General features: G+C 53.2%; 1 protein-coding gene across 2 annotated transcripts in view; it reads left to right on the forward strand.

The window, feature by feature from the left end:
• Window positions 1–215: 215 nt before the first annotated feature.
• The window catches only part of POFUT2 (protein O-fucosyltransferase 2), a 29680-nt gene continuing 14352 nt past the window's right edge, over window positions 216–15543 (forward strand). For both annotated transcript variants that reach the window (XM_023194500.1, XM_023194499.1), the window contains exons 1-6: window positions 216–383; window positions 2426–2676; window positions 4977–5121; window positions 6103–6213; window positions 10784–10850; window positions 11844–11969. In XM_023194500.1, the coding sequence (XP_023050268.1) occupies window positions 253–383; window positions 2426–2676; window positions 4977–5121; window positions 6103–6213; window positions 10784–10850; window positions 11844–11969 (831 nt within the window). In that variant the 5' untranslated portion in view covers window positions 216–252. The remainder of the gene's footprint in view (window positions 384–2425; window positions 2677–4976; window positions 5122–6102; window positions 6214–10783; window positions 10851–11843; window positions 11970–15543) is intronic.

Below are 15543 nucleotides of genomic sequence, written 5' to 3' on the forward strand. Positions count from 1 at the left end.
AGCACCGGCAGGCACCACAGCCACTGCCTCCAGGTCCGCGATGGGACCGCCCACCACGGCGCTCAGGAGAGCGGAGAATCCGCGCACGCGCAGTTCCCGCTCCCGCCCCGGCTTGCCGGTGATGGCGCATAACGCATGCGCGGGAAGGTCTGCTCTGGGCGTTGTCGTGGCTACTGGGAACGCGTTTCACGGGGGCGGGGCGTGCTTCCGGGGCGGGGCGCGGCAGCCGGAAGTGCGTGGCCGCCGGGGGCCATGGCGGCACTCAGCTTCGTCTTTCTGCTATTGGGGGCAGTGTCCTGGCCGCCGGCTCGTGCCTCCGGCCAGGAGTTCTGGCCCGGCCAGTCGGCGGCCGACATTCTTTCGGGGGCGGCGTCCCGCAGACGGTAAACGCGCGTCCACGGTGCCAATGTTGGGGTTCCAAGGCCGGGCAGGGCCAGAGGATGGGATGGGGGCGGGGTGGGTCTGCGATGCGATGGGATGGGGCGGGGTCAGGGGCCAGGGAGATGGGATGGGGTCAGGGGGCAGGCACACGGGAGGGAGGGTGGTCCGGGGCCAGGGGGATGGAATGGAGCGGAGTCTTGGGGCAGGGGCCAGGGGAATGGGATGGAGCGGGGTCAGGGGGCAGTGTCCAGGGGAATGGGATGGGGTCAGGGTTCTGGGGCACGGAATGTGGCGGAGTAAGGGGCCAGGGTGATGGTATGGGGTAGGGGGCAGGGGCCAGGAGGGATGGAATGGGGGCGGGGCAGGGGCCTGGGTGTTGGGATGGGATGAGGGCGGGGCACGGGCTGGGACCTGGAGGGGTGGGATGGAATGGGGGCAGGAGCCGGGGCCGGAGGGATGGGATGGGGACGGGGCGGGGGCAGGGGCCAGGAAGGATGGGATGGGGACGCAGTAGGGGCAGTGGCAGGGGCCGGGGCCTAGGGGAGGGGATGGGGCAGGGGCTGGGGGCAGGATCGGGCCGCTGGGTTGGCGGTAGTCTGGGCTCTGTCACTACGGCCCGGGTCTGCAGGCGGGGTTGTCTGCGAGAGGCCGGAGGCGCAGCCTCGGGAGCCCAGGAAGAGCACCGGGTTGCTCGGCCTGAGCCTGGGCGGGCTCAGGAGGCCCCTGAGTGTCGCGGTCCAAGACTGGGTGTGCGAAGCTGGGAGTCAGTGCCGGGCGGGCGCTCCGCGGTGAATTCTCAGGGCCAAGACGAGCTTCGCGGCCGCCCTGTGGCTGTGGGGTGCGCGGCCCCTCGTGGAGTTCGCAGGCCTGGGCGCTGCACGCAGTTTCACCCGCGACGGTGGGAGTCTTTGGAAAACCAGCGCAGAGCAGGGGAAGGAGAGTGCCAGAGTTTCTGTAGCTGTTGGGGACCTGTCTGTCCCTTGGGGTGCTTTGTGTCCTTCCACTAGGGCAGTGATCTTAAAGTGTGTCCGGGATCTCTGAGCTTTTGTAGCCGTTTTATAGTAGTACCAGAGTATTCTACGCCTTTTTCACTTCTCTCATGAGTGCACCTTGGAGTTTTCCTAGAAACCACTTGATCTGTCATGTCACAACAGATTGAATGCAGAAACGTGTATGGGAATCCCGCTGTCAACAGACCCAAGAGAGATTTGCAAAAATTAAGAACATTGTCTGCCGGGCGCAGTGGCTCACGCCTGTAATCCCAGCACTTTGGGAGGCCGAGGCGGGTGGATCACGAGATTGAGATCAGGAGATGGAGACCATCCTGGCTAACATGGTGAAACCTGGTCTCTACTAAAAAACAAAAAAATTAGCCGGGCGTGGTGGCAGGCACCTGTAGTCCCAGCTCCTGGGGAGGCTGAGGCAGGAGAATGGCCTGAACCCGGGAGGCGGAGCTTGCAGTAAGCCGAGATTGGGCCACTGCACTCCAGCCTGGGAGACAGAGCAAGACTCCCTCTCAAAATAAATAAATAAATAAAAAGAACATCGTCACAGTCCTTCTCATTAATGCATTTTTTAAAATACGCTTATTTTTTGTTTAAATATGTGATTTTTGTTAGCATGTAGTGGCTTATTTTTAGCTGAATTAAATACTTGTAGCTTTAATGTCTAGTATAGGACATACCAGTAGACAGAGTGCACATAACCAGCCATCAATCATTGTTTCCAGCGTAAAGGGGTCTTTAGACCAAACAGTTTGAGAACCATGTGGGTACTGATTCTTGGGTTCTAGTCACTGGGATTCCTCTAGCCTTAGTGTTGAACTATTGCTAGTTGTTAAAAGGACGTTAGCATGTCTGCAGCTTCTGCTTACGGGCTCCGTAAGTAACCGGTCATAGAGAAACAGGCCATTCACTGCCTTCACAAACTGGGAACCATCTTAAGCACCTGGAGTTGGGCCATGCGCTGAGACTTCTGAGTAGTCAGGTTTTCCGTGCAGAAACCCCAGCATTTGAGACCTGTGGTCCTCATTCTGCCTGCTCAGGTATCTTCTGTATGACGTCAACCCCCCGGAAGGCTTCAACCTGCGCAGGGATGTCTATATCCGAATCGCCTCTCTCCTGAAGACTCTGCTCAAGACGGAGGAGTGGGTGCTCGTCCTGCCTCCGTGGGGCCGCCTCTATCACTGGCAGAGTCCTGACATCCACCAGGTCCGGATTCCCTGGTCTGAGTTTTTTGATCTTCCGAGTCTCAATAAAAACATCCCCGTCATCGAGTATGAGCAGTTCATCGCAGGTGAGGCCGAGCGGCACGCTGGGAGGCCGTGGTGGTTTAACTGGGGCCAGGCAATCATTTCTAAGGTAGACATCAGATTGGGCTTGCGACTGCGTCCAGACTCACCAGCACCCTCCAGTGCCCAGCGCTGCTGCCTGAGGCCTGTGGCAGCACCTCCTCCACTCAGGAGCGCAGTCCCTTTCCCATGCTGCAGTGAGCTTCCCAAAATGTTTCTCGGGAAAGAGACCTGAAGTGGATGAGCTTTGTGCCCCCTCACTTCTGGAAACCACGGTGGCCTGATGAGTAGGTGAATGCAGTTAGAGCCGCCCTAACACCCTAAGAAAGCGGCCACCCCTGGATGTTGGACTGACAGGACTCGGCTCCCTGTGCAAAAGGCTGTTTTACGTTAAGGAAGACGTGCTGCGTGCGGAGTATGCTTCATGGTGTCTCTGTGCAGCACCAGGGATAAAAGTCTGTCTTGTTTAACTTTGTGTTGCTTAATTTTTTCATTTAATTTGAAGAGAGGAATTAAAGCTCTTAGAATGAAGGTATTCAGAGCTTTTTGTGTTGTGTCATTTGGAAGACATAAATTTAAAAGTAAGTGATGCTTGGCTGCTGCATTTGAGAGGCCTTGAAGACGAATGAGTTAGTTTTGAGTCAGGCTCCTGCTTTCCAGCAACTGTTGAGTTCTTACTGGACAGCCACTCTCGGGGCTTAGAGATCTTTGCTCCCTGCCAAGGAGTGTGGCTCCTGTGTCGTCATTTTTCAAGGATGGTGCTCGTTGCTCCCTAGATCTTGTCACTCTGAAATGTTTTCTCTGTGTCAGGGTCAGTCTTGTGAGTGCTAGGGGCATGCAACAACAGGGAGTAACCTCTGACATCCTGGTTGATACCAAGTCACAAAGTCTGCCACTTGTAAAAAGCATTCCTAGAGTGCATCCTGAGTTGACTTTACAATTTGCTCATGAGTCCTGGAAGATGAAAGCTGTGGTTGGGTATTTGGTGTAACTAGCAGCCAGCCCCTGGTCTGAACATTAGGTCACAGGAACTCGGAGACGTTATCCTTACCTCCCTTTGGGACCAGTGGGTTTCCTGACAGGGAAGCGGGCAGGTCTGGGCCTTGGGCATCCAAGTGCTTGGGAAGGTCTGGGAAGACAGACCCTGTGTGATGAGCTTCTGAGGCAGATACGCTGGTCTCACGCTTACCTGCCATCTACCAGCCTGGGGCTTTGCTGAGCTGTCTCCTTGCCTGTAAGGTGGGGAAGGAACTGGGTGCCTGTCCTGGGGCCAGGCTGTCAGGAGACCGCACACAGTGAGCTCCTGATGTGGCTAACATAGCACCCAGCGTGCCGGGATCTTCACCACCTCCCAGTAGCATAGAAGGAGCCCCCGCAGCTCCAGCCTCGGGCCTGTAGGCCACGCAGCCCTTAGCCCCCAGTCATGAATGAGCAAAAAGGACGCCAGAAATTCACCTGTGCGGTGCTACTTCCCTGCTTTGTTCCTGCCCCAGAACTTCACCTGCAGGGTGCTCCCTCCGCACTATGTTCCTGCCCCAGGACTTCACCTGCACGGTGCTCCTTCCCCGCAGTGCTCCTTCCCCAGAACTTCACCTGTGCAGTGCTCCTTCCCCGCTGTGTTCCTGCCCCAGAACTTCACCTGCAGGGTGCTCCCTCCGCACTATGTTCCTGCCCCAGGACTTCACCTGCGCACTGCTCCTTCCCTGCAGTGCTCCTTCCCCAGAACTTCACCTGTGCGGTGCTCCTTCCCCGCTGTGTTCCTGCCCCCTTTGAGCAGATCTTGATTGCTGACCTCTTGGGCGATGCATTGTCACCTTCTCCGTGTGGGTTGGGCCGTGGGTGAGAGGCACGATTCCTGCTCGCCTGAGCTCCTGTCCCTGGGGGAGGCAGGACACCAGTGCAGTAGATGGTGGCCCAGGTGGTGAGGAGCACTGCGGGAAACCAAGGGGGTAGGGGCCGGTGGCCTCACAGAGGGCCCGAGAGCGAGCCCCCGGGGCCTGGACCAGGGGCGTGAAGGCTGGACGGGCTCACACGGGCCCCTGTGAGGATGGGGCCTGCTGCAGCCAGGCAGGGGTGGGGCTGGGAAATCGGGGACCAGCTCTCCCCACTGGCTGCTATCGCACGCTGTCGGCCCTGTGCCATCGTGGCCTGTGCTCTGACCTGTCTTGGCCTCTGTGAGCCTCCTGCAGTCTCTTCGGGAACAGGGTGGCGTGCAGTAGTAAGAGTCACCTGCCGGTGGCTGATGCGTGCCCGTAGTGAGCTTCCGTCGCTGTTGCACTGCCCGGCTTCTCTTGCTGTTTTTCAGAGTCTGGTGGGCCCTTTATTGACCAGGTTTACGTCCTACAAAGTTATGCAGAGGGATGGAAAGAAGGGACCTGGGAAGAGAAGGTGGATGAGCGGCCGTGTATCGATCAGCTCCTGTACTCCCAGGACAAGCACGAGTACTACAGGTGCCTGCTGTGGCTGCTCCCCGCCTCCTCCCCCTGCTGCAGGTGCCCCCCTCTACCCTGCGGCAGGCGCCTCCCCCAGGCACTCTCCTCCCCACACCCCTGCAGTACCCTCAGCCCCCGCCGCCTCCCCGCCACATGCACCCCGCCCCCCCCCCACCACAGGCACCCCCCTCAGGCACTCCTCTCCCCACCCCCCGGCAGCAGTGCCCTCCACTTCCTCCCCCTGCTGCAGGCTGCCCCCCACGCCACAGCGCCCCCACCACACACATACAGCGCCCTCGGTGCCCACACTGAGTGCTGATGCCGGGTTCTGGGCGTTCCCCTCCCCTGGCATCCTGACAGTGCTTCGGTGCCCCTCATGGTGGTAGCGTTTGTGGCTGCCCACAACGTTCTCGTCCTTGACAGGCGGGTCCCCTTTGTGCTGAGGCCTCGAGAATGGGCCGTGGCAAACAGCCGGCTGAGACCCCATGCCTTTTTCCCTGTGTCTTTTCCTGCATTTGGATGTTGCCACAGGAATGGGGGTCTCGTCAGTCCCAAGTGTTGATTGCCATTAAAGGCTCTGACACTGCCAGGCCTACTGTGGAAAAGCTGTCAGTTCACAGCCTCCACGTGTCCAGTGCCAGGGCAGCTGCTCTAAAGCATGGCTAGTGAGCTCTTGGGAAGGGCGCGGTTGACTTGGGTGACGGTCACAGCCAGGCTGGCCCTGAAGGTGCACAGGGCTGCCTCTGTCCTGCTCCCTCTGCCTCCTGCCAACCCCTATCACGGGGAAGGCGTCAGTGGTTCATCAGCCTGAGAGGCGCCTGTGGGCTTCTTTTACAATTTTACGAGAATGTCACGATCCGCAGTCGTGATCGGTAAGTTTTCCTAAAGCAGCCGCATTTCATCAAGAGCGAGCCACGGTGTGTGTGTGTCTAGACTTGATTTGTTTTTCTCGTGAAAGCAAAATAAACTGATAGAGCTGCCGTGGGTTTTGTTTTCCAGAGGATGGTTTTGGGGTTATGAGGAGACCAGGGGTCTGAATGTCTCCTGTGTGTCCGTCCAGGGCTCAGCCTCCATCGTGGCGCCCCTGCTTCTGAGAAACACGTCAGCCCGGTGAGTGCCCTGCTCCCCTCAGGAGCAGCCTGGAGGCCGCGGCGCCTGCTCCGTGCGTGCTGGGCTAGGGGCTCTCTGTCCGCACTCCCGCATCCCTGGCCCACCCACCTCACAGACAGCGGACCCTGGGGGCCGTGGGGGTGTTGGTTAGGGAAGTGGTTGCATGTGTCTCTGCGAAACAGCGCAGTGGGTGACGTGGACAGTGGGCGAGGGGCACAGAGGTGAGGGCTCAGCCCGGCCGAGTGCGCGGGGAGGGGCTGGGCTGGGCTGGGCTGGGGGCGGCGGGGGCTTACCGTGAGGCTGTTCTCCATTTGTACCACTTGGGCAACTTTTACCAATACCTGCCCCCTCCCTGCACCCAGCACCCACTGTTGGATCTGTTTGCTGCCTCACGGGTCTGGAGAGGATCGTGCAGCCACCTCTGGCCATGCGTCTGCCGCAAGTGGCCGCCAGCCTGGTGAGCTGGGCCACAGGGGTCCACCCAGGCGGCTGGGGTTGCAGACAAGTCAGTACCTGATGATGTCGTAAACTCTGGAGGGAACTGTTGATGACCACGTTCTTAGAACTTGCTGCAGACTGGGACCCTCTCCGTCACCTCCCTTGGATCTTCTGAGTCCCCCAGCAGGTGCTGTGAGCGTCTCCTGTAGGGTCCAGCCCCACAGGGTCGGTGGGCTTTTCTCCCTGTGTGCGGAGACGAGAGATTTTAGGAATAAAGACACAAGACAAAGAGATAAAAGAAAAAGCAGCTAGACCCGGGGGACCACGACCACCAAGACACGGAGACCAGTAGTGGCCCCGCATGCCAGGCTGTGCTGATATTTATCGGATACAAGGCAAAAGGGGCAGGGTAAGGAATGTGAGCCATTTCCATTGATAGGTAAAGTCAGGTGGGTCACGTGTCCACTGGATGGGGGCCCTTCCCTGCCTGGCAGCCGAGGCAGAGAGAAAGAGGAGGGAGAGAGAGACAGCTTACGCCATTATTTCTGCGTATCAGAGACTTTTAGTACTTTCACTAATTTGCTACTGTTACCTAAAAGGCAGAGCCAGGTGTACAGGATGGAACGTGAAGGCGGACCAGGAGCGTGACCGCTGAAGCACAGCATCACAGGGAGACGGTTGGGCCTCCGGATAACGGCGGGTGTGCTGACATCAGTCAGGCCCTCCACAAGAGGTGGAGGAGCAGAGTCTTCTCTCAACTCCTCCGGGGAAAGGAGACTCCTTTTCCCTGTCTGCTGAGTAGCGGGTGTTTTCCTTGACACTGACGCTACCGCCAGACCACGGTCCACTTGGCAACGGGTGTCTTCCCAGACGCTGGCGTTACCGCTAGACCAAGGGGCCCTCTGGTGGCCCTGCCCGGGCATCACAGAAAGCTCACATTCTTGTCTTCTGGTCACTTCTCACTGTGTCCCCTCATCTCCTACCTCTGTATGGCCTGGTTTTTCCTAAGTTATAATTGTAGAGCGAGAATTATTATAATATTGGAATAAAGCGTAATTACTACAAACTAATGATTAATGATATTCATATGTAATCATATCTGTTATCTATATTTAGTAGAACTATTGTTACTTTACATATTTCATTAGACTGGAACAGCGCGTGCCCTCGGTCTCTCGCCTCGGCACCTGGGTGGCTTGCCGCCCACAGTCTCCCCCAGACTGGGCACAGCAGGGCATGGGTGCCCCTCGCGCTTGCCCACGTTGAGGTTGAGGCTGCCTTGTCTGCTGTCGTGCCCTGTGTGCGCCTCTAGAGGCCACGGCAGTCACGATCCTATTGGACATCACAGCTGGCTCGGTATCACCCTGGTCAGTAACAGCTGCCGCTGGCCCCAGTGGGCCAGGACCACATGGTCTCAGCTGCTCTGGGACTTTGTGAAGGCAGGTGGCTCCAGCACAGGCCCGCGTGTCTGCTGCTCAGCCAGCCCGACTGTTGCGGAAAAGCAAAATTCAGAGGTTGTGGAGGGAACTAGGCTGAATTGTTTTGGTTGTTGAGATGCAGCTTGCATGTCCTGGGACTGGGTTCATTTCATGAAAATACCCGGGTTTCGGAAGCCAGTCTGCCTCCGTGTGGGGCCCATGGAACAGTCGTGCCAGTCCGTTTTTTTGATTCACATTTGCAGATTAGAATGGAGCTGTGCCCAGAGGGGCTTCCAGCCAGAGGGTCCTGATTGAGGAGAAACGCCTCTGCCAGGGCGCAGGGGAAGGAGGCTGACGGTGGGGGCGAGGCCGTCTGCCCCCAGCACCCAGTTAAAGTCTCTAATGGGGGTTGAAGCCCTAATGGGAAGGTGAAGCTATAAAGCCGTTAAGAGAGCAGCCTTTCCACCTTGGGACAGGAAGCCTTCTTCAACAAGATGGGAAAAGCATGCACCAAAAAAGAAAGATCGGTAAAGCCAGTTACTTCAAAATCAAGAACTTTTGTCCATAAGAAGAATGGAGACAGGCCTCAGAGAGGAAGGTCCTGCAGCACATTTCGTGAACTAAGGACTTTCCGGGATACAGGAGATGAAACCCAGTGAGTGAGGGACGGGCAGCCTGGGTTGAGGTGAGTCCAAGACGGGATCCGTGTGATTCAGGAGTAAGAACGGCTGCTGTTAACGCGAGCAGGTGCCCCAGTGCTGTCATGCTCGGGAAACCAACCACCGTCAGGAGGACAGGTCCACAGGGGCTCGAAGGCTGCTCCTGGAGCGAGAATCTGGTAAAACCCTGGGAGTCCGGTGCACCCCGAATGCAGGACATGCACCCACAGACCCCTGCCCAGGAACGTTCATAGCCTCCCCGGACCAGGAAAACCCGTGCACCCCTCAGCCACGCACAGGATAGAGTGTGGTAGATCCACGACTGACAACGGGCAGACTGCCGCCGTTTTCAACAAAGAGAAATCAAGATATAATGCCCAGTAAAAAAAAAAAAAAAGAAAAAAAGATAAATGTGGTCATGTTCCATGTGCATGAAGGTCATAGACAGTCCTGTGCATCGGAGGTAGAGATAGGAGGATGCCGGGGAGGCCCCGGAGGACGGGGCAGAGCAAGTGTGTGAAGGGCTTTGTTCCTCCTTGTTCCTCCACCCCGGTAGGGACTGCACCGTGTTCATTTTGGAGCAGTTTGCCTACCCGCACCTGTGCAGCATGTCCTCTACCCGCGCCCGTGCGGAATGTGCGTCTCAAAGTGTGGTATTGCATTTCACAAAAAGCCTTAAACGCCGTTGGAAGCAGGGCCAGAGGCACCCACTGAATCCAGCTATGCCCATCTCTCCAGAAATCACCTCACATCACCGCCTGTGCATGCAGCCGTCTTTTTAAACACGTGGAATCACCACACACGCTGTCCATGCAGTTTTCAGTTTGCCCTTTTCTTCCCACCCAGCTGCACACCTGGGTATTACGACACATGGACATCACCTCGTTCTTTTGCAGCTGTCTGTGTACAGATGGAAGAAAATGTGGTCTTTGGTTGTTTCCATGTTTGTGTAGAAGAGTCTGTGTGTGAACCGTGAGGGCATAAAACTGTAGGATGCCACCCAGAAGAGGAGGATTGGTCTCGATTGCCTGACCTCGTGATCCACCCACCTCGGCCTCCCAAAATGCTGGGATTACAGGTGTGAGCCACTGTACCAGACCACAATTAAAATTTTTATGTAGTCACATTCATCAGTCTTTTCCTTAAAAATTTCTGGGTTTTTGTATTCCAACCTTTACCACCCCAGTATTCGGGTCTGTTTTCTCACGATCCGTTTTGTGTGTTTCGTTTTTATTTTGCATCAAGAGCCCTAGGGAGTGTCGTGAGACGGTTCAGTGGCTGGAATAGGAGAGGCACTTCCCACGTGGAATTAGGTAGCGTTTAGCATGACAAGTCACAGGCACCAGGATGACTTGTCTGACCCAAACTGGAGCAAGGAAGGCGCTGAGGAGGAGGTGCCTGCCTGCGAGTCTGAGATAAAGGCTGGCTGGAGGGCTCTCTGAAATAACCCCAGGACGTTCCTCACACATTTCACGCACCTCACACCTTCACAGCCGCCGCTTGACACGTGCACGTATTCCTGGGACCAGGTTTGCCAGTGGACAAGGGCTGCAGTAACTCAGACGAGACGCTGTCACGAGAATGCCTGCCCAGGAATGGCGTCTCTACCACAGAACAGATGCAGCTCCAGCTTTGAGCCCGAGTTGGTGAATTTGTTTCCAAGCAGCTTATGTGAACCTCTCCTTTTTGCCAAAGAAAAGCTTCCCACAGCCTCCCCTCTTCAGGCGCACCTGCAGCTTGCCATAGCCATCGGTGGATCCTGGATTCCAAGCCTTCTGCCCACTCCCAAATACACTCCTCAAATTAGGAGATACTTCTCTCTGATGTCATTCTCTGAGTTGACAGTGGGCATCAAAGCCCTCTCAGAACTGTGGTGTGGAGGCCAGACGGCAGCCTGCCTGTGTCTCAGCCATAACCCCCGACGCGCCCTGGTTGGTGTCCCTTGAAGACTTGGTCTCCGCTTCCCCGGCCCTGGGTTCTCCCAGTCTGTGCTCTGAGAGTGTGAATGTCATGATCCTTAACTCTTATAACTGTTGTCATGTTGTTTAAAAACAGGTCCGTGATGTTGGACAGAGCCGAGAACCTACTTCACGACCACTACGGAGGGAAAGAATACTGGGATGTGAGTGTTTCCTCGGGAGCATCTTTCTAAATTAGTGTATGTTGCCTATTATTTAGTTTTTGAAAATTTAAAACAGTTGACAGCTCTTTTGAACCTTGCTGATTAAAATCATAATTGAAGCCCTGGATATGGGCACCTGCAGTGACTGCGCTGCCCCAGAGTCTCACGTGGCCGCAGAGCCAGGTCCTCGGGAGCCCGCAGAGCTGCCCGGCTCTCCCCTCTGATGCCACAGGCCCTGAATGCAGTGGCGGCGCCCTGGAGTCAGCCCCCGAGTCAGTGACTCCGTCAGTGGCAGGAACGTAGACCCCTCCTTTCTCCTCTCTTTAGCTTTGAAAGGTGGGACTGTTTTCTGCAGCGGGTCTTTCCCGTTGGCCTTGATTTCTGTGTTGATGGAGTGACTTTCCATAGCCGCCCCGGTTCCGTGAGTGAGTGGGAGTATAGGGCGGGAAGCGGCTGACCCCTCCCGTGGGCACAGCAGGTCTGCTGACACGTTCACCAGGGTGGGCACAGCAGGTCTGCTGACACGTTCACCAGGGCAGCAGCTTGTAAAGCCAGAACCTGCCTGCAGGAGACAGTCCCTGCTCACACGGGGCTTTGTGCAGGTCAGTCCCGCCCCATTTGGCAAAAGTAGGACGGCTAACCGAGTAAGCTAGAAGTCGAGTTGGGGAGACACTGAGGGGAAGGAGCTGCACACAGTTGTGCCAGCCGGGGCAACGGCCAGCTGAGCCCAGGGTGTGCCACAGTTTCCCGCGGGGGAGCCTGGCAGAGCCGGCAGGGGTGGGCGGCTTGCCCTGCATTGGCTTCCTGCAGTAGACCCTCCGAGAGCCTCCACCGTGGACGGCACTGCTTCTCGGGTGACTGTCGACGAAGAATGTCTCTGAGGGTCTTGTTCCAGCTGCAGGGGTGGGTGGCGGCAGCCATGGGAGAACCCGCTCCTGAAGGGCGGCATGGCGGGCGGGCGTGTTCTCAGCCGAGCCGTCGCCGTTTCCACAGACCCGTCGCAGCATGGTGTTTGCCAGGCACCTGCGGGAGGTGGGAGACGAGTTCAGGAGCAGACACCTCAACTCCACAGACGACGCGGACAGGATCCCCTTCCAGGAGGACTGGACGAAGATGAAGGTAGCCCCTCTCCCTTTTGTTAATTGGAGAGAAGGTAAATCCTCTCTTGAGATGCCCAAAAACTCATGCCTTCAGTTCAGAGTCACAGCAGGGTTGGCGGGTCTGTCGGCATGGATGCCTCCCTGGAATGTGAGTCACGGTAATTACCCGCTCTTGGGAGGCACCAGGACCCTGGGGCCCTCGTCGCGGTGCAGACTCGGGGAGTCACTCCACCTGGCTTTCGCTTTAGTAACACGGGGAGTCATGGCAGGCCCGGCAGCCCCAAAGGTGTTCTCAGAGTGCGGCGAGGCCAGGAGTGCGGAAGCAGGAGCTCGAGGTGATCGGAGGCACGTTCGGCCTTTCTCCCTCATGACCTGATTGATAGAGAAAAGCAGCGTTCACGCAGACTCGCCCAGAAGCACCGTCAGTGCTATTTTGGTCTAGAGTCATCCTTTTTTTATTCTATGTATATATTTTTAAGTGTTTTCTGAAAGTTTGGGTTTTTCTGTGGTGTAATTACAACAAACGTGTTGCTTTTTCAACTTGATGTTGTTAAGCCTTTTCAGTGTCTATTTTTTGTGTTTTTTAAACAAAACTTTCATAGAAGTGCCATTTTACTTGTTTGTTCTTTATGGGGTATTTGAGCTGTTTCCAAGTGGAATAGCACTAATTGTTGCAGCAATAATTAAGTTACTTGGACAGTTTTTACTCGGGAAAGAATATAGAAGATTTTTTCATTTTATCCCACTTGTATTTCTTTTCAGTGTTTTTTATTTTTTATTCTTTTAAATTTTATTTAATTAACTGTTTTTGTTTTTGGTTTTGTTTTGAGACAGAGTCTCACTCTCCTCAGTAGCTGGGACTACAGGTGTGCACCACAACGCCCGGCTAGTTTTTGTATTTTGTATTTTGAGTACGGACAGGATTTTCTCATGTTGGCCAGGCTGGTCTCAAACTCCTGACCTCAAGTGATCCACCTGCCTCGGCCTCCCAAAGTGCTGGGATTACAGACATGAGCCACTGTGCCTGGCTTATTTTATCTTTTTTTTTTTTTTAAACTTTAATTGTTTTGGGGGAACAGGTGATGTTTGGTCACATGGATAAAATGGTAATTTCTGAGATTTTGGTGCACCCGTCACCCGAGCAGTATACACTGTACCCAGTGTGTAGTCTTTATTCCTCACCCCCTCCACTCTTCCCCTCGAGTCCCCAAAGTCCGTTGTGTCATTTTCCTGCCTTTGCATCCCCATAGCTTACTTCCCACTTATGAGTGAGAACATGCGATATTTGGTTTTCTGTTCCTGAGTTACTTCATTTAGAATAATGGTCTCCAGCTCCATCCAGGTTGCTGCAAAGCATTCATTTCCCTCCTTTTTATGCTGATACACCACATTTTCTTTATCCACTCACTGGCCAATGGGCATTCAGGCCAGTTCCATGTTCTCACAGCTGTGGATTGTGCTGCTATAAACATGCGTGTGCAAGTGTCTTTTTCATATAGTGACTTCTTTTCCTCTGGGTAGATACCCGGCAGTGGGATTGCTGGAGCAATGATAGATCTCCCTTTAGTTCTTTAAGAATCTCCATACTGTTTTCCGTAGTGGTTGTACTAGTTTGCATTCCCACCAGCAGTGTCACGGTGTTCCCCTTCACCACATCCACGCCGACATCCATGATTTTTTGGTTTTTTGATTATGGCTGTTCTTGCAGGAGTAAGGTAGTATCCTGTTGTGGTTCTCATTTGCATTTCCCTGATCATTAGTGATGTGGAGCATTTTTTCATATGTTTGTTGGCCATTTGTGTATCTTCTTTTGAGAATTGTCTATTCGTGTCCTTAGTCTACGTTTTGATGGGATTATTTGGTTTTTTTTCATGCTGATTTGTTTCGGTTCCTTGTAGGTGGTAGATATTAATCCTTGGTCGGATGCAAAGTTTGCGAGTATTTTCTCCCACTCTGGGGGCTGTTTGCTGATTGTTTCTTTTGCTGTGCAGAAGCTTTTAGTTTAATTATGTCCTAACTATTAATGTTTTTGTTGCTTTTGCTTTTGGGTTCTCGGTCAGGAACTCTTTGCCTAAGCCAATGTCTAGAAGAGTTTTTCTGATGTTATCGTCTAGAATTTTTATGGTTTCAGGTCTTAGATTTAAGTCTTTGATCCACCTTGAGTTGATTTTTGTATAAGATGAGAGACGCGGATCCAGTTTCATTCTTCTACATGTGGGTTGCCAATTAATCCTGCACCATTTTTGAGTAGGATGTCGTTTCCCCACTTTGTGTTTTTGTTTGCTTTGTCGAAGATCTGTAAATATTTCACTTTATTTCTGGGTTCCCTATTCTGCTCCACTGGTCTAGGTGCCTATTTTTATAGCAGTATCGTGCTGTTTTGGTAACTATAGTCTTGTAGGATAGTTTGAAGTTGAGTAATGTGAACCTCCACATTTGTACTTTTTGCTTAGTCTTGCTTTGGCTATGTAGGCTCTGTTTTGGTTCCATATGAATTTTGGGATTTTGTTTTTTCTAGTTCTGTGAAGAATGATGATGGCATTTTGATGGGAATTGATAGATTGCTTTTGTAGTATGGTCATTTTCACAATATTTACCCATCCATGAGCATGGGATGTGTTTCCAATAGTTTGTGTTGTCTGTGATTTCTTTCAGCAGTGTTTTGTAATTTTCCTTGTAGAGATCAAGTTTTGTGGGTTTTTTTGGTGGTGGTGGTTTTGTTTTGTTTCATTCTTTTTTTTTTTTTTTTTTTTGCAGCTGTTGTAAAAGGAGTTGAGTTCTTGGTTTGATTCTCAGCTTGGTTGTTATTGGTGTATAGCAGTGCTGCTGACTTGTGTACATTGATTTTGTATCCTGAAACTTTATGGGATTCATTTGTCAAATCTGGGAGTTTTTTGGATGAGTCTTTAGGGTTTCCTAGGTATACGATTATATCATCAGTGAACAGTGACAGTTTGACTCTTTACTGATTTGGATGCCTTTTATTTCTTTCTCTTGTCTGATTGCTCTGACCAGGACTTCCAGTACTATGTTGAATAGAATTGGTGAGTGTGGGCATCCTTGTCTTGCTCCAGTTCTCAGGGGGAATGCTTTCAACTTTTCACCGTTCAGTATAATGTTGACTTTGGATTTATCATAGATGACTTTTATTACCTTGAGGTATGTCCCTTCTATGCCACCTTTGCTGAGGGTTTTAATCATAAAGCGATGCTGGATTTGTTGAATGCTTCTTCTGCATCTATTAAAATGATCATACGATTTTTGTTTTTAGTGCTGTTTAGGCGGTGTGTCACATTTGTTGACTTCCATATGTTAAACCATCCCTGCATCCCAGATATGAAATCCATTTGATCATGGTGTTACCTTTTTGATATGTTGTTGGATTCAGTTAGCTAGTATTTTTTTGAGGCTTTTTGCATCTGTGTTCATCAGGGATATTAGTCTGTTGATTTAGGGAGGATTCCCTCTTTCTCTGTCTTTTGGAATAGTTTCAGTAGAATTGGTACCAATTCTTCTTTGAGTGATTTCAGCTGTGGATCCATTGGGTCCTGAACTTTTTCTGTTGGCAATTTTTAAATTACTGTTTCCATCTC

This window comes from Piliocolobus tephrosceles, chromosome 19 (genome assembly GCF_002776525.5).
Source record: "Piliocolobus tephrosceles isolate RC106 chromosome 19, ASM277652v3, whole genome shotgun sequence".
Classification (NCBI taxonomy): domain Eukaryota; kingdom Metazoa; phylum Chordata; class Mammalia; order Primates; family Cercopithecidae; genus Piliocolobus; species Piliocolobus tephrosceles.